This window comes from Amaranthus tricolor, chromosome 13 (genome assembly GCF_026212465.1).
Source record: "Amaranthus tricolor cultivar Red isolate AtriRed21 chromosome 13, ASM2621246v1, whole genome shotgun sequence".
Classification (NCBI taxonomy): Eukaryota; Viridiplantae; Streptophyta; class Magnoliopsida; order Caryophyllales; family Amaranthaceae; genus Amaranthus; species Amaranthus tricolor.
In genome coordinates this window covers 808,233-827,505 of record NC_080059.1, presented here as the reverse complement: position 1 = coordinate 827,505, position 19,273 = coordinate 808,233, and the positions used below count along the sequence as shown (strand labels likewise).

The 19,273-nt window shown below is 28.3% G+C and overlaps 3 protein-coding genes across 3 annotated transcripts; 2 read left to right on the top strand and 1 right to left on the bottom strand.

Moving 5' to 3' along the window:
- Window positions 1-1,859: 1,859 nt before the first annotated feature.
- Window positions 1,860-5,391, top strand: LOC130798284 (uncharacterized). The gene is made up of 2 exons (XM_057661207.1): window positions 1,860-2,154; window positions 4,988-5,391. Exons 1-2 carry the CDS (start codon window positions 2,032-2,034, stop codon window positions 5,207-5,209), a joined length of 345 nt encoding a protein of 114 aa, XP_057517190.1. The 5' UTR covers window positions 1,860-2,031; the 3' UTR covers window positions 5,210-5,391.
- Window positions 5,392-6,422: 1,031 nt separating this feature from the next.
- LOC130798283 (cytochrome P450 CYP82D47-like) lies at window positions 6,423-9,372 on the bottom strand. The gene is made up of 3 exons (XM_057661206.1): window positions 8,664-9,372; window positions 7,771-8,105; window positions 6,423-7,304 (listed from the first exon to the last, which is right to left on the bottom strand). Exons 1-3 carry the CDS (start codon window positions 9,277-9,279, stop codon window positions 6,687-6,689), a joined length of 1,569 nt encoding a protein of 522 aa, XP_057517189.1. The 5' UTR covers window positions 9,280-9,372; the 3' UTR covers window positions 6,423-6,686.
- Window positions 9,373-18,282: 8,910 nt separating this feature from the next.
- On the top strand, window positions 18,283-19,273 carry LOC130797952 (60S ribosomal protein L27a-2). Its single transcript, XM_057660752.1, has one exon. It carries the CDS (start codon window positions 18,716-18,718, stop codon window positions 19,157-19,159), a length of 444 nt encoding a protein of 147 aa, XP_057516735.1. The 5' UTR covers window positions 18,283-18,715; the 3' UTR covers window positions 19,160-19,273.

Sequence of the window (19,273 nt, the reverse complement as noted above, 5' to 3'; positions counted from 1 at the left end):
ACTTAGTTGAGTATTTTTCTATTATAATACCAATTTTAGGTTATTAACTAATATGCCATTTTTTTTATCTTATAATCACTTATAGTTTGATTTTTAACATATTATGAATTTTCTAGGAAATACCCCTTTAAATTGGTATTATTTATAGTTAGTCAATACTTGGTAGTTGGTATTATTGTAGGAAAATTAACAAAATATTATATTATTCACGGTAATTTTTTCTATAAAATACTCCATTTTGATTTTTGAGCATTCAAAATAATGATGCATATACATGTAATTTTCCACAATTTGTTTTTGACACCAAAGTTTAAAAAATTTATAATAAGTTAATTTGTGGAATATCTAGATATAAAAGAATGCAAAGAGTATAAATATTAAAATCATATTCAAAAATAGAATTGAGACAAATTTATTAAAACGAATTAAAATAAAAAATGAGACAAATTCAATAAGACAAAACACTAATCATTTTCTATGTCACTTGGTTTAATATTATAATAAAAGTCTCTTAATTTAATCGATCACTTTTGAATATATTTAAGCCGTATACTATTTTTTTTTAAAAGATAAAGATAAAAATGTGTTAAAAAAGTATAATATGAACTATGAAGCATATAGTTTAAAGTTGATCACTAATAGCGAATTGTAAGCTTGAATTTTGAGCCTAATACACACTACTATATATGATTAAAATAAAATGATTTATGAAATTATGTGTATTTTTTATTTACGTGAATGTTTGATATTAAGGATAAATACATAAATTTTTTGTTAGTTTTATTGTTAACAAGACTAATGTTGCATATATTCAACACTCGCAAATTATATTTTAAATGAGAATCACTTAATAATATTGAGATAATAAAATATATTATTATTGTATTATTCTAGATGATCTTATTGATTGTGATAGGATAAATTTACACGATTATTTTTTTAGTATCTCTTATAACTAAATAGGATAATATCGTATCATTTTTATATCTTGTAGATTGATCTAACGTATCTAAGTCACATTAATCACAAAATGCTCTAAGAAGACCATTCTCGAAGTTTAAAGGGCATAATCTTTGAAGAGATGGTTGAATTGACATTTTTGCAATTAAATATGAATAATGTAAATAACATGACAAAATAATGTTAAATCTCCCAAAAAAACATGACAGAAGAATCAAAAATATTCTCATTGTTGAAATAATTTGATTAATATTTTTAAGACATATTTAAAAGATAAAATATATTCATGTGAGATCTCGTTAGATCCGTCATAATGTATACTCTTTATTATGAATTTTTAAAATTTTTTATCATGGGTTTTTAGAAATAGGTTTTAAATTTATTTTGAAAACTGTTCAAAAAATCAATGAAAATAACAAGAAAGAACAAAGAAAATAATAGTTTTATAGTTTTATTTTAGTTAATCGGAGTACAATTTAAAACCAAAATTGTAATTTAAAACAAATTGATAAATAGTATTTACTATTCAAGTGTAATCATTTAAAAAAAAAAAGAAATACTTATAAATATTTGATTCATCATGATTAGCTAAATTAATGAGTAGTTGGTTTTTAGTTGGCTTAATAATAATTTTTTTCATCAATAAGAATTTAATAAGCAATATTTTTTGGCAATGCTATGGTGTATGGCTATCAACAAAGATTGTGTTATCAAATATCAATAATTTAAAAAGGGCGCACTATCTTAAAAGCAAATCTTCTGATTAGGAACAAAAGCATAGAGATTAGAGAAAGATAAAAACAAATGGCAAATCTACTTTATCATAAATAATTCATAAATATATAGAAAGAAAGAATTTTTCAATACTTTATAATGTTATTTATTTCCTACTATAATAATCAAGCCTAACCTATTAATTATTAATTATTTGATTAAGACCATAGTATTTAGTATTTCTTGAGCTAACCAAATAATTATTTTAATCTTAATTAAAGACCATAAAAGCATGAGATAATACTACTTATCTTTATGTTCTTGTAGACATTCCTTTTGTTCTTCTACACAAAAAAAATGGCAAATGTTTTAGGGGAAGAAAATGTAAGCCTTGATCAATTGAAGAAAAAAATGAGAGATTTTGCTGAACAAAGAGGGTGGCAACCTTATCACACCCCAAGGAACCTGCTTTTGGCTTTGGTATGTAATTAATATGTATATATATATTTTTATTTATCGGTCTTTTCTTATTTTTTAATTTTGTAAGCAATGATCATTCATGATAATTTAATTTAATTTATTTTATTTGATTGATTTATATTATCGAAATTATGAATTTGGTACACTTTTTTCTTCTTTTTTTTTTAATGTAATTTTGGGTTTTCTCTATTTTTTAGGATTTGATATAGCCTTTGGAACAAAATGAAATAAACTCAAACATACAAAACAAGCCGTAAATTAATTTACTTTCATATGTCAAAAATATTACTCCTTTAAATTTAACTTATACAGTAGCCGAGAAATTATGCTTAGCCTTTTCAAATTACAATTTTTGTATCAAAACCTTTAAATAATGGAACAAAGACATACTTCATTCATTCCAAATTACTTGCAACATTTATTTTTTTCCGAAGTCTAATGCACTAATTCAATTTTTAATTTTTCATATTATATATTATAAAAATTAATATTAATAATTTTACATTAAGACGAATCAAACAAGATCTCACTTGACTATATTTTAACTTATAGATTAAAAACTAATCACATATTAAAAGTAATGAATACATAGTGTAAAATCTCAAATGTTACAAGTAATTTGGAACGGAGATAGTACTTTCTACTCCTCGATACTTGAGCAATGTTCACTTAATTGTACAATATTTCTATTTTAGGTGGTGACTCTGTCACTTCTTTTAGTTTTTATTCATATATTTTTTTTTCACTTTTAATACTACCACGTAATTTAATAGTCTTTTTTATTTTCTTATTCTATCAATTGTTAGGGTTAATTGTTAGTTTTTTCCTACCAGGCTACCACGCAATTTAATAGTCTTTTATTTTCTTATATTTATGTCAATTGTTAGAGTTAATTGTTATATTTGTTATAATCACTTAGGGATGATGGAGTGCAATACAAAGTTTGAAAAATACTCATTTATTCTTTTGATTTAGCACCAAAAAGAAAGTGAAGTATTTCTAAAAAATGTGGATATTCAATAATACATAAAGACAAGGATTGAATTATGCAGAAAAAATTAAAAACGAAAAAATAAATGCAATTTAAAGAAAATATTAAATTTATTTTAAAAAAATATGTAAAACAAGAAAAATAATCCAAAATAAAAAAAAGTTATTTTTTTGGGACCAGGGAGTACAAAGCATGAGTGTCCTGTTAAGTAACGTCCTTCTATGATTTATGTCGAATGATGGACTGATGAGGCATAGCCGCATGAAAACCGGAGAATTAATTCTTTGATTTGTAGCCATTTAGGTTGAATGATTTGTCAAACTAATGTTGGAAAATAAAAAAAATTTCAATTTGTGATTCACCAAAATTTATTTTCTAAATTAGTGTCTATTAAGAAAAAAATTAATTGATTCTAATTGATTGTGGTTTGGAAAGTTCTAAACCTATTAAATCTCTTCCAAGTAAAACTAAACCAAAATTAAATTAATTCTAATTCCAACAGCAAGTCTATTTATTTTCTCAAATCCCTAAACTAAACATTAGTAAGACTGACGACGGAGTAATTTATTTTTTTCAAATCCCTAAACTAAACATTAGTAAGACTGACGACGGAGTACTTGAAGAGACCGATGACAACCACCATCCACGCCAACCGTCGGCTTCCACCATAGCCCCCACCTATACCAATCACCGTAGTCTAAATCCATTGTTCTAATTAAGATTTTTTTTCCAATGTGCAATTGAGGTAATTTTCAGATTTTCATCTCTATTTTTAATTGATTTTCATCACAACGATGATGCTAACAACAGATCACAAGGGTACGCTATCTTCAACAAACATCTTTATTGATTTTGACTTTTGTACTTGATTGAGATTTTCGATTGTACGTAGAAGTATTTTTTAGGATGTTTTACTCTTTCTGTAAGATTTGTGGGGTTTTTTAAAATTTGTTTCGCATATATTTGCTTGACAAAATAGCTTTATCCTTTTGCAGGTTTGGAATTACCAAACCAAAAAAATGTAGTTTAGTAAAACTATTTTATTACATGAACACCATTTTGAGAATTATGTTTTAAAGAACACCAAAGTTAAAACTTTTTTAATTTTTTCAACCCCAATTAGACAAATCACTTATTTAGATTAGATACAATCATACAAAGTTTTTAATTACTTCATAAAAGTAATTTTAAGTGATTGTTCTATTCAATACAAAATACTCTTTATAATTATAACTTTAATATATTTCCTGTTCTATTTTATTTGATTTGCATTACTGAGAAATTGAGTTATTTTAAAAAAGTGGTAATAAAAATAGAGAGAATGAATTGTATGGATAAAATTAAAATAAAATTAAAATGTATGGATGAAATTAAAATAAAGTAGTGGATCATCATCCCAAAATAGAAATGATGCAAATTAACAAGAACAAACCAAAATAAAAAATGATAAATTCAATGGGACGAAAAGAGTAATAAACTGACAATATATATAAATCAAAATGGTTGATGAAAAATCTTATAAAAGTAATTACTCAGGGTGTAGATTGTTATAAAAAAATTATAAAAAAAATATCTCACTTATCAAACAAAATTCTACCTGATTATTTTTATATTTTACATAAAGCAGAGAATGCAAAAACTATAGCGATTAATAAATAGTAATAATTAAGATTTAAGTATGTATAGCAACTAATTTGAACCAGATGTATAATTATACTATTTTATTAATTAAAAAGGCAAACAATAAAAGGTGAAAGAACAAATATTAGCTATACTTTTTTCTTTATTTTTATTTAGTTTAAGTTGAACAACTAATTATTTATTGACTAAAAAATTTTGTAGGTGGGAGAAATGGGAGAATTATCAGAAATATTCCAATGGAAAGGAGAGGTGGAAAGAGGTCTTCCAAACTGGAAAGAAGAAGAGAAAGTTCACCTTGGAGAAGAACTTTCTGATGTTCTTCTGTATTTGATCCAACTTTCTGACAGCTGTGGAATTGATCTTGGTCAAGTTGCCCTTAGAAAGCTCCAACTTAATGCCTTTAAGTATCCTGCTCATAAATAATTAATAGCTTCAATTATGCCTAATTATCATTAGTTATTCCATTCCATTGTTTTAGTTTTTATTTAAAATAATAATAGTATCAATGAAAAAACTTTTAAAACTTGGATACTCTCTATGGGTTTGATTCTAAATGGTCTACAATTTGTTGTATAAAGGTGTTTATTATAAATTATGTAAGTTGTATTTTTACGTGACTAAACTGATGATGTTTAGATGGATTTCGTTATCAGGTATAATTTAACACAAAAACTTATTTTTAAGTAATTTGTTTTTTAAAAATATTCTAAGTACTTTAGGGCAAAAGTGTACTTTTTATTAGTAAGTATTTTCTAACAATTTTTTAATTGTTTAATAAACTTTTGTCTTGAATGATTACAAATTTTCATTTAAAAACATTAATTTGTTTCTTAACTTTGGTTCCCATCCTTGTTTCATCATACATAGAATAAAATTACACCAATTACTTTTGTAAGTTAAATAAGTATTATTTTCTTTAGCTAAGATCTTAACCTCAGTTGTTACATAACTTTTAGTAAGTAAAAGTGAGCATATGGTTAGATGGATTCTCAATTTACATAACTTTTTTATTATTTTTGTTTTTAAAATATACAAATATCTTTTTAATAATTTTATTTTTTTTTTGGTTGTTAAATTTACTAAAATTAACAATTCTCAATTATAACTAAATTGTATAACTAATTTATTGTCAATTAGTTTAGACTTTTGAAAAATTTTCTTTATTTTTATTTAGTTTAATTTGAACAACTAATTATTTTTGAAATTGTTTTTTAAAAAAAAAGGCTTGACTAAAGAAAGAAAGTGAAATGAGTTTAAATAGTTATGTCGAAAAAAAAATTGCTTAAAAAAGTTGAAAATCGGATATTCGGTATCCTATTTTTTCGAACCAGAACCGGATAGTGATTTTAACTATCCAAAAAACCGAATTTCTGAATTCGAGTCGATCCGATATCTAATTTTGAACACCCTACTCGTAGCCATGGCCCACGTTTAGCATTTTTTTTTTTCTATGGTGGATTGACATCATGAAGTTTTAACTATTTTTGTTGTCTTTATATTTGACATTTTTCAATAAAAACAATACACTTAAAATCAACCACGGAGATAAAGATATCGAATGAGGATTGTCGGCAGAAAATTTCCCATATGAAAAATATGGTTTTAGGCGACACAGGTCAAATTAATTTGATAGATATCGAGGAACAATAATTTTATTATTATGTTCATGTCGTGACTAATGAGTTTTATAACATAAACATAAAGTAAAACTAATTTATTGGCTAAATATTTCATATATATTATATTTTTTATTAATTTATAATAATGGCCATTCACCATTGTCAATCACATGAAATTCTAGCACAATTGCATAATTAACTGCATCATATATCGTATTAACTACAACTGCATCATATTTCATATATATTATATTTTTTTCTGCGAGAATAATAAGATCATTCTAAAAGTGGTGAGGAAGACGCTTTTTGAGAATAAGCTCAAGTGGGGTAGCTTTAGAGTTACTTAGTCCAAAATCCTCACTCATATCCACCATTTGATTCAACGAAGATAAGACCTGAAATTCATGTAGCAAACTAGCAAGCGTAAAATGCATAATCCGAAGGGCGTAAGAAATACCCGGACATAACCTCCTACCACTTCCAAAAGGCAAATACTCAAAATTCTTCCCTATAAAATCATAATCCTTATGACTTGTAAGAAACCTATCTGGATTAAATTCCAATGGATTTTCCCACACATTTGGATCTCTATGTAATTTGTAAACATTCACTAAGAGTTGGGTTCTTGCTGGTATGTGGTAACCTCCTATAGTGCATTCTATAATGGCTTCTCGAGGGACCGAAAGGGTTCCAGCAGGGTATAATCGTAATGTTTCTTTCAATATTGCTTGCAAGTACACTAAATTTTTTATGTCTGATTCTTCTACTTGTCTTTCTTTACCCACTACTTTGTCTAATTCAGCTTGAGTTTTCTTGAGGATGTCTTGATTGTTGAGGAGTAATGCTAGTGCCCATGTTAGGGTTGCTGCTGATGTGTCTGATGCAGCTAATATCAAATTCTGTACGTATAATAAAATAAGATATCAAATCGTTAAATTATTTATAATTATATTTAGGCCTATCCATACATGATTATCCTGTGGGTCCACTTGGGTGGATACATCCACAGGGTACCCTTGAGCTTAGGTTCCACAAATCAATGAATAATGAGCGTTCACTTGCATACATTCTTGATGTGGTTGACTATTTCCCAAAACAATATGACATCAAGCATTATATGGCAGTCCATAACTTACTATTTTAATAATACGAGATCTTTCTCAGATGTGAAGTATTTTCAACAATTATTGATAAAGGCCCAACTTTAGCAAAAAGTTTATACATATGGTTGAAGTCCTAGTGAACACTCTTTTTGTCATGCCCGAGATACTAATAAGAAAATGAATTATCAAAGAATTCATCAAACTATTGATGAGAATATTGAACACAAACTAATGTTAACAAGTAAAAGAAAAAACTTCTTACCATGCAATTGGCTTTGATAATGGTATCTGTATCAAAGATGGAAGAAATTTCTTGCCCTGTCTCAAAATTATTAAGCATCACATCCATAAAATCTTGTGGTTGTGAATTTTTATACCCTCTTCTTTTTTTGTGGTCCATTAACCAATCATCAACTATTTGATCCATAACTTTAGCAAGTTTCTTCATCTTCTTCTCATGTCCTCCAATATCCATCCATCTCAATAAGGGAAGTGCATCACCAGGGAGAAATACACCAGCCAATTCAAAAAATTCCCTGAATGCCTTTGCATATTTATCATATATCTCACCTTGATAAAATTCCTTCATTGACTTGCCTGAAATTAACGGAAAAGGTTACGAAGGTTTTAAATTTAGATACCAACACAATAGAAAATTGAAATGAATGGAAAAAAAAATTCATATAAATAATTATTGAAACTGATATATTGGTAGCAGGGCCGTCTCGTAAATTTTGGGGCTCACGTGCCAAATTTATGTTGTAGACCTTACAATCTAAAGAAAAAAAATCAAAAAACTAGTACTGTGTGGTAGACCGATTTGCATATGCTAATCGACGGCCATGATTGATAGTTGTAAAATATCTCGAGGCTTCAACCATTAGCTTTAGCTTTTGGTTGAATCGGTTCCTTCACATGTTATCAGAGCCAGCGTGACAATAGATCACAGATTCGAATCTCAATCACCCCTTATTTAAAGTGGAATATATTCTTTCAAGTAAGAGAAGGGCATGTGTCGCATCCTCACTTCTAATCTAAAGAACTCTCGTATGAATAAACGTGTTAGAGCATATAAGAGATTTTGGGGCCTCAATCATCAATTGTTCACCCTGCTCTTTAGAAATTAAGACTTTAATATTCTTATTGTTGACTCACCTGCAATCAATCTGACTATGGAATTCATAGATACGTCATTAAACCATTTTTTCATGTCAACCGTCATAGAATCTACTGCATTTCCCCTCAAATTCTCCATCATACAGTGATCATGAAGGACTTTAATGGCTGATTTAACCTCATTAATTCTAACATCTTTAAACTTCTCGATTCGATGGTTTGATAGGAGCTCAACGGTAGTGATCTTACGAATCTGTCGCCAGTATTGACCGTACGGTGTGAACCCGAACATGGCAGACTTATAAGTAAGATGATCAACAAAAATGGTGTGAGGTCTGTTAGCAAAGACTCGGTCATTAGTGCCTAGACATTGTTTAACCATCTCGGCTTTGCTGACGACTAATGCTCGGTTGACACCGAGCTTAATCATGAAGATTGGGCCGTATTGATCGGCTAGATATCCTAAGGTTATGTGTGGAAGTTTACCTAGGAGTGGTAAATGGCCTATAAAAGGCCAGGAACCAGATGGTTGAGGTGGTGTGTGTTTGGTAGTGTGATAGATGTTTTTCAATTTTAGTAGAGAGTAAAAGAAGAATAGTAAAATAAGTAAGCTTGTGGCGGATACACCATCGTGTAGAGGGAAATAGGACTCCATTTTTTATCATAAACTAATTCCTTCTCAATCCTCACATTAAACTTTCCTCTTAAATAGTAAGAAGTATTTGAGAAAAGGGTTTAAAGATCTAGAACCATGAGCTGGCATCAGCAAGTATCACTGTAATAGTATTTAAATTCTTCATCATCATCGTACTCCGTATATTCCGCCTATAAAAAATTATATTTAGGAGAAAAGGAAATGATATTATCAACCCATACATATAAGTATTTAAACTTTTTTTTTATTTTTTTAATTAAAATATATCAAATCATATACTACCTCCGTTTCAATTTAATTGCAACATTGGAAGTATATATACTATTCACTTAGCTCCTTTAATTTGTGATTAATTTTTAATCTATAAGTTAAAACATAGTCAAGTGGAATCTTGTTTGATTCGTCTCGGTGTAAAGATTATTAATATCAAGTTTTTATAATTTTTATTATACATAATTATAATTATTAAGGATGGAATCAGTGCATTGGACTGCGTGAAAAATCCTTATGTTGCTACTAAAATGAAACGAAAGAATTATCATGTAGCTTTATAAGAATGCCATATGAAAATTTTCAGTCTTTTAATTAGAGGTGATCAAACATCGGGGCGGGCCGGGCCGGGCCGAGTGAGAAAAAACTGCCCATTGATGCGGGTCGGGCCAAAGTGCGGGCCTAAAAGTTCCTGCCCAAACCCGTAATTTGCGGGCTTGCGGGCCTATTTATATATTATTTAATTGTATCATACAATAAAACTAAAATTAAAATATTATTTTTTCCTTTTCAAATTAATTGCAACTTAGAAAAATGTCATTATTAATTCTTTACTCTTAATTTTTGTTTAATTTTTTTTATTTATAAGTTGAAATATAATTAAGCGATATCTTATTTGAATCATTTCATTGCAAAAATTATTAATATATAACTTTTGTAATTTTCATTACATATAATTAAGAATATTAATAATTGAATTAGTACATCAAACTTCATAACAAATAAAATATTGCAAGAATATTAATAATTCTTTACTCTTTGTCGGGCCGGGTCGGGCTGTGGGCCAAATGTCAATCCCAAACCCGTCCCAAAAAAATTCGGGCCACTTATTTTCTGCCCAAACCCGCCCATCGGGCCATATTTTGGAACCCAAACCCTCACTTTTTTGGGCCGGGCTGGGCGGGGCCGCCCATGATCAGGTCTACTTTTAATAGATTATATAATACTCCTTCTATTCACCCTAAGTGTCTTCTGATTAGGTCGAGTCACCATAAATGTCTCATTTCTATTTTGGATTTGTTAACTTTATCAATTTATCCCTACTAAACTAACTTTTTTACACCTTTACACTTACTAACCTCACTTTACACCTATAAAAATTTAAAAATTCTACACTTTTCTCTTCACATATGGTCCCATTGGACCACCTAAAAAATAGTAAAAAGTTAAATGGAACCTTGCAGAAAATATGATGGAGTATTACCTCTATTTTTAAATGGTTGTAATTAATAGTGAGATATATTGTATCTAGTATATATGACAGGGAAAAAGTATGATATTAATTTAAAAATATATGCAAGTTGGCTCATAATAACAGTACTTTTATTTTAATTGTAACTTAAAATTGGACAATTTGGTTTTTTCTAGTTATCTTCTCCAACTTTATTTTGATGTCCACTTATTATCTTTGCAAGACTTTTATGAGAATGCATTTTTTTTTACAAAATTTTTAGACTTTTCTAGTGATAAGTCTGATAACGTTGCTAGATGAATAGTAACATGAAAATACTTTGTCTCATGAAAATTATCCTACTTTTTAGTTTTCTTATTAAATTAATTAAGTTTTTATTTTTTGTTTATAGCGTTTTTTAACTCTCATCATTCATTTAAATTACAATTTTATCATATTAAGATATTTCTCTTATTTTCTCATAAAATATCACTTTATTTTATTTTTTTTAATTTTCTGACCAAGGTCCTTTGGGAAAAAATTAGTGCAACAAAGGCAATAATAAAATAAAAAATAATCTTTAGAAAAAAATTCTTTAAAAAGTTAAAACCAAAAAATAAATCCTCAAACTGTATTGGAATTTAGGAAAAGTTCTCAGAAAATAACTTTTAAAAAAAATTTGAAAAAAGTATCTAATAAAAAAGTTTTTGTTAAAAAATATTTATCAAAATTTTTTTTGTTAAAGAGTAATAATTAACACTTACTTTCATTTGACAATATTTTTTGCCTTTTTTCCCACCAAATTACTCTTTCATTTGTCACTCTAATACTCTCTGTCCCATGATTTACAGTATTTTTCATTTTAGTCTGTCCTATTTAATTTGTTTCATTTTTATGTTGGATTATGTCCTACCATTTTCTTTTAATCTCATTTATATATTTTAACTTTTTTTAATTTCATCCACACAATTTATTTTCTCTCTTCATTTATTACCATTATCCACCATATCCTTACAAAACAACAGCTTTCTCGCAAATTATACAAGACAGAGTGAAAATTCATTTTCATGGGTTTTTTTATTTTATATCATTTTAAAATGACAGCTTAAGACTAAAAAGTTACTTAAATAGACTACTTTAAATATGAATAAATTTACCTTGTACAATTATATGTCAAGTTACTTTGTAAAAATATTTACTTTTGTTTTGGAAAGATATGAGTGGTTCATATACACCGATAATAATCATATATTAGTTTTTCCTCTCATCATTTCATAACAAAATAATATAATGTATTATGATCAAAATTTTATAAAAGAAAATATTTTTCAAATTTCAATAAAATAGTATTTTACCACATTAATTCCATGTAAAATTATATAAAGTAAACATTTTTGGATTGATATGAGCACTTATAATGACAAATTGAATTAAATCACCATACAATCTCAATTTAGTCGGTTGTAGCATGTGTCCAACCTTAGCAAAGATGTTATTCGAAATTATTCGGTCTTTAAATAAATTACATGATATGATATTAATTTGGAAAAATGTATATACTTTTACTGTTTTACTATACTTGCTATATATTTTATATTATTATGTAATTTATTATGTTGATTTAATTATGTATATTGTGATTATGTATAACCAAAAATTTTAAAATTTTAATTATGAAAATACATGAAAAAATAATTTATACATATTTTCATTTTGACTATACAAAAATACTTGTGTAAGACGTATTTTATAACGAAATTAGTACAATTTGGCAATTTAGGGTTAGGAGTAAAAGGACAGAAAATTTATAGCCAGCGAAAAGGGAGGATTTGTTATTTTTGGTAGGAGGAGATTCTATTTATAGGGAAGTAATAACACTATCAAGTTCTATAAAAAAAAAAAAAACAACCATGGTAACCAACGTCACCACTATTGGATCTATTCGCTTTTATAAAAACAACAACAACTACCGTAATGCCATCACTGCTCGATCTCTTCCAAACCCTTCACACAAAACCTTCTTTAAACCCTATTTTATTCCACACCAACAATTCCAAAATCTATATTTTAAACCCAACCTAATAAAACCCTTCAACTCCCATCAATTTACTCATAAAAATGTGGTGAAATGTTCATTAGGGCCTCTAATTTTTGCCTCAATTAAAACTCCGGAGTCGGCTAAGGTTATAAAAACTCCATTATTAACTGCTGCAGCTTCTGCAATAGCTAAATGGTTGAATCTATACAGTGAGATTTTAGTAGTTAGGATTTTGTTAGCTTGGTTCCCTAATATGTCATGGGAAATGCAACCTTTTTCTGCCATTAGAAACATTTGTGATCCTTTTTTGAGTCTATTTAGGAATATAATTCCACCTATTTGTGGTAATATCGATGTTAGTTCTCTTTTGGCTTTTCTTGTTCTTGGTATTTTGGGCTCTATTCTTGGCTCTGTCAAGGTACCATAGATTAGGGTTATGCTTCATCAATAGTGAAGCATTTAATTTTGAAGTACATTGTTTTTTTGTTTTCTTAATCAGTTGGAGTTTTTAATTTTGCATTAAGATTATTTTTGGTATTTCAATTATATATATATATATATATATATATATATATATATATATATATATATATATATATATATATATATATATATATATATATATATATATATATAAATTTAACTATTTTGGTACAATAAAACATGTACTTGTTTTGATTTAATGGTGTGATTGAATTGCATCACGCAAGTTTCCATATATATATATATATGATCAAATAAGAAAGATTTTAAAATGCGATGGGTGAAAAGAATTATTGTTTGATTTTGTTTGGTTACTATATATACAAAAAAATACTATGTTATAAATTGAGAACATTTTAAAAATTATTTCATAGTTATCTTTCTTTGTAATATAGTTACTTTTACAATTATGAGTTTTGACTTAATCGTGACCATAGATTCCTTTTATTTTAGTGAAATTAAGTGTGTAAAGTCTTTCTTATCCTTTTCATTTTCAATCCCTTCTCAATGGATCTCTCCCCCATATATACATATATATATATATATATATATATATATATATATATATATATATATTTCTTCCTTTCTAAAATACTTGTAAGTTCCAATATTTTGTTTTTTATGCAATCCATTGCATAATTCAATTTTTAATATATTTGATTATGTATAATAAAAATTTATAAAAAATTGATATTAATAATCTTTATATTTAAATCTAAAAATGAAAACACAGCCAGCAAAAGAAGAAGAACGACGTACCTCAATTCACGAACATATGAACCTGAAATGAAGATGAAATTGATTAAAACTCTGAATACATGAAGGAGTGGGAGGAGTGGGAAGAGTGAATTAGATGAAGGAAGTTTCACCTGTGGGAAATTGAATGGGAAATGAAAAAAAAAGGAATGGGAGAAGTTATTTTTGGAGAAAAGGGTGAAATTGGGTGGCAAATGAAAATAAAAAATAAAAAGGGTCCAAGGGTCGAGTTTGGGTCTATTCAGACCCGAAACCTTATAATATTTTTTGGACCTGAACTCGAACCCTTAGGGTTCAAAAAAAAATAGACCCTTACCCTTAAAAAAGGCAGGGTCCAATAGGATCTGAGTAGGGTCTTAGACCCTTGTCCACCCCTAAGTAAAAGTCACTTTTAACAGTATTGAGATAATAAATTATTGTTGTACAACATCAAAGGGAATAGTATAATTAGAAATGTACATTATTTCAATGAAATCAAAGTAAAATGAATTATAAAATCATAAGTACTTCTTTTTATGTGAAATTACACATAACATTTGTTACTAATGGTCAATTAAAAATAACCCCTTCATTAGTTTTATCATTTAGTCTAAGGGTAAGATTGCGTATGTATAACCGTTCCAAAATTCCATCTTATAATATGAAAGTTACTTTAATGACATTGAATAATAAAATGTTATTGTTATATAAGATTTTGTCAGAAATAATTGTCATAATAGAGACCAACTTTTGTTTAATGACTAAAAACCTATATTTTTTATATACTAGTTAAGCTACTATAAACATAAAATGAGATTACTCTAGACAAATATTTCGTAAATTTACGTTAATCAAAAATAATTAATATAATATAAAAATTGATATTATTGATGATAATTTTTCACATAGAATCCTTGTACTTAAAAATCTTAGAAAGCCCCAAGCCCCCCAATACTATTTTATACTGTTTAAAAACCAAAAATTTGAGAAATAAACAGTAATGAACAGTATCGTAGGAATTCCCCTTCCTGTCCTCAACTATTGCCCTTTCTTAAACCCCATTCCTGCCATTGTTCCTCTTCTTGTCCCTCTTTCTGAATTCATTCATTTACGTGCTTCAATCCTTTCCTTCAATACTTTCCTCTTTCTCTCTCTTTAATTTATCAAATCTACTGCTCTCTTCTCTATGCAATTGATTTACCTCTTCTTCATCTCGAAATTTTGTTGAAATCAAGCGAAGAAATCCATGCATTGACACACAGCTGAAGGTCCGTCCTGCTTCCTCTTTCTGTTCAATTTTATTCAACATGGATGCTATTTGAGTGATCAATGCTGAACTAAAGTTGTAAATTTCTTCATCTTAATCATTTTGATTTCTCATAATTTAGATTGCTCATCTTAATTTAGATTGTTAATGGGTTTAATCATTTAGAGTTTAGGTTGGTGGTTTTCTTGCTTCTCCCCCTCTATGTATTATGAATCGATTGAGTTTTTAGGGGTTGCGAATTTCTATCCTTCATCTTTCTCTGACAAATATTGCAATTTTCTAGGGTTTATAGTGTATTGTATTCCATTGTCAAAACTGTTTTCCGAATTTACTTTCTAATTTTTTACTGTGTAGCGATTTTTTCAATTTTGGGTTTTAGTTGATTGCTTCTAAATTTTTTCATAGAACAATACCAACTTAAGGATGTCATCTGCTCAAGTTATGTCTAACCCAGCAGTTTTGTCTCGCAAAAAAAAGGATTTGGCAGCTGGAGGAAAAAGGGTAAAAGTATGACCTTAATTTTTGGTTTTCATTGCTTACTTTTGAATGAAAAGAAATTGGGTATCGTTTTGCTACAAATTAAAATTGTAATTGGCAAATGTGAATAGTTTTGAATTATTTGAGCTTTGTTGTTAAATCTTTTTATACTCTTATACCCTTCAAGTAATGGTTGATTTTTATTTTTATGTTGATGAGATTTAGTTGAGTTTTATTGATTCCACTCTAAATAATTCAAAACTGCAAGCTCCATATCTTGAATCACACTATCAACTAATGCATGTAATAATCTTCTACTAATCTTTGACATTCAACAAATGAAGGTTGTACATTGCTTCCATCCATTTTTTTATCCAATGATTAGCTTGCAATTGATAATAAGTCTACTACTACTACCCATCTTTGATTTTCCTACCATTAATATGAAATTCAATCAATATCTTTTTCATTTTCAGCACAAAAACCCAGAAAAAAAAAATTCTAGAGCTTGTATGTTTTCATTCTCCCTAATGTTTTTTAGTTTCAGATTAAGGTGGCCTCATAACATTCTACGATTGACACATTAAAGAAGTTGCATCTTTTTGTTCCTGCTATATACTAGGTTTGTCATCCCCTTGTGATTATCTTATTATGAGATTATACTTGGCAAAGTCTTCATTTTTTTTTTTTTGAATTGTATTCTTTATATCATGATCTTCGTAAGTTGTTTTCTTTTGACATTGCAATTGTTCGTTATTGTGATTATAGACGTATTAAAATCGTATTGACATGTATGAGAAAGCTACATTATTGTCTACTAATTTCAATTTCAATATCTCACATATTTTTTAGGTTTTTGTGGTTTGATTTTTGTGTTTTGGGTAGGGGAAGAGGTGATCATTTTTTCACGAATAAGTCATACTTGAGTCTTGAGGTTATTTGCTCTAACATAATCAAAACTAAAATACCAGAACAAAAATTTGATCTTATAATTTGAATGTCCACTTTGACTTAAGATTATTAAACTGGAAAGGAGGGATGATCATAGATCAAAATTAGCTAAATTCAACTTTATACTTATTTTTTTAGTAGATCGTAGTCGTATGGTACAAAAATTTGAACTCAATTTCATTAAGTTTGATGGACTCAAGACGAAGAATGCAAAAGGAGGCGGAGGAAGGAAGACTTTTAAGTCTTAAATTAGAGTAGAGTTGAGCAATTTATGGAACTCTCTAGATCTTTTTTCAAGTATAAGAGAGTGTTATCCGATGAACGAGTAGAATATTTTGGCAATTTGCTTGTTGCTAGCTTCTTTTCCTTTCCAGCATTAGGATGCTTAAACATATGCAGTTTCTTTGGAATCATTTGGACATCACTAATTTTGCTTGACATTGGTTACAGTTGTAGCAACCAAGGCATTTGGTCACAATCTCAGAACAACTTTCTATAGTTGACTTAGTTTGTGTTATTTGTAAATAGGTTGGATTGTGACTTTGCTCAGATTGGAGCAATTGCAAAGTTGTGCCTCTAATCTCCACATTGTTGATGTGTCCTTTCTATCTTTTGTTTCTAAGTTGTTATGACCTCCAACTCAGACATTGGATTTTGTAAATTTCATTATCTTTTTTTGAATTCATTTATTTATTTTTAAGTTTGTTAAGATTAATTATGTTAATCTCAATTTAACTGAAAGAGGTAGTAAATTGCTTAATTAAGTCTGTCTACCCTGAGGTTTTAGACAATATGCATAACCACTCTTTTTTTTTATTATTATTATTATTCTTTTTCTCATTGGATATTCTTCTATCTTAAATCAATTAGTATCCTACAAAAAGAATTCAAATCTCAATAACGGTCCGAAATTTCTCAGTTATATATTTTGCATAAGAAGAATACACAAGAGTGTTAATGGTAATGAAGAAAATTGGATGTTCATTCCTTATTAAACGTCTTTGTGGTTCTTCATATGATCTTGGTTCTTTATAGTCAGACAATTAGACTTCGCCCCATAGCTTACGAATTAAACTAAATAGAGATCACGTAAATCAAATTGATCATTAATCTTGATGTGATTAATTTTCAACCACAGTAGAATTTCTATAATTATAATTGACATATTTTATTTGAAAAATAAGAACCAATTTTGTAATGGCGAAAACAATTACTCCTTCCGTTCTGTAATGTTCTTCTCATATTGAATATTCCACTTTAGGGAAAATTTAATTAAAGTTTTTTAGAAATATATTGAAGATAAAAAACGTCCATATGAGATCTTGTTAAATTCGTCTTAATGTATACTTTCTTATCATATATTTTTTAGAATTTTTTATGATGCATGCTTAGAGATGTTGAGACTCGAAAATTGTTTTGAACGCTGCACAAAAAATAAATGGGAATAACAAAAAAAACTAATTAGTAAAATAATAAAATATATTTAAATGTTTATATTTACAAAATAAAAATAATATTAAATTATATAAATAAAATACAAAACTCTTTCTTATTTACGGCATTTAAGACTAATTATAATACGGTTTAATATGAATAAAAGAAACATGTAAAAACATCTAAACCACAAAGTATGAGGCATGTCTCACGATGAAACTTTCTCATACAATAATTTGTGTAAATTAATTAAATCACCTATTTTGAATATTAAAACGCAAATTTTTTGATCCTGTGATCATTATATGTCGTGTCTCACAAGGAGACAGTCTCATATAAAATTTGAGCTTTGAGCCTTGGGTTTGGGCTTGGGCATAGGCTTTTGACAATTATTTGGGCTTGGTCTGACATGGAAATACTACCAACCAGGAAAACAACTCATTTCTTCTTCAACCCAAACATAAAGCCCTAACCGAAAACCCACTATTACGGTATTACCCTCACAGCCTCATAAGTTCATCTTCTACAAAACCCTAATTTTACTTCTCTGCCGTTCTTCCCAAAAACCCATTTCTCATCGAGACGAAAGAAAACACACAAACCCATTTCCATGGCGACTCGCTTGAAGAAGAACAGAAAGAAGAGAGGCCACGTTTCAGCTGGTCACGGTCGTATCGGAAAACATAGAAAACATCCAGGAGGAAGAGGAAATGCAGGAGGTATGCATCACCACAGAATCCTTTTCGACAAATACCATCCTGGATACTTCGGTAAGGTTGGTATGAGGTATTTTCACAAATTGAGGAACAAATTCCATTGTCCAATTGTTAATCTTGACAAACTTTGGTCACTGGTACCTGAAGATGTGAAAGAAAAGGCAGCTAAAGAAGGAAAAGCACCTGTGATTGATGTTACTCAATCTGGGTATTTTAAGGTTTTGGGTAAAGGTGTTTTGCCTGAGAATCAGCCTGTTGTTGTGAAAGCTAAGTTGATTTCAAAGATTGCTGAGAAGAAGATTAAGGAAAATGGCGGTGCTGTTGTTCTCACTTCTTAAGTTGGGTAGTTTTTTTCATTAATGTCATCTTGAAATGTTATATTTTTGGTACTCTATGTTTAATTTTGAGAACCTTTTGGCATGGTTAAATGAAATGAATTAGTTTGATGACTA

Bases quoted from the DNA above. Each gene is read 5' to 3' on its own strand.
- LOC130797952 (XM_057660752.1), top strand. From the start codon at position 18,716: ATGGCGACTCGCTTGAAGAAGAACAGAAAGAAGAGAGGCCACGTTTCA.
- LOC130798284 (XM_057661207.1), top strand. From the start codon at position 2,032: ATGGCAAATGTTTTAGGGGAAGAAAATGTAAGCCTTGATCAATTGAAG. The intron at 2,155-4,987 runs GTATGTAATTAA...AAAATTTTGTAG, and splicing joins GGAACCTGCTTTTGGCTTTG to GTGGGAGAAATGGGAGAATT.
- LOC130798283 (XM_057661206.1), bottom strand. From the start codon at position 9,279: ATGGAGTCCTATTTCCCTCTACACGATGGTGTATCCGCCACAAGCTTA. The intron at 8,106-8,663 runs GTGAGTCAACAA...CGTTAATTTCAG, and splicing joins CATAGTCAGATTGATTGCAG to GCAAGTCAATGAAGGAATTT. The intron at 7,305-7,770 runs GTAAGAAGTTTT...TTATACGTACAG, and splicing joins TTATCAAAGCCAATTGCATG to AATTTGATATTAGCTGCATC.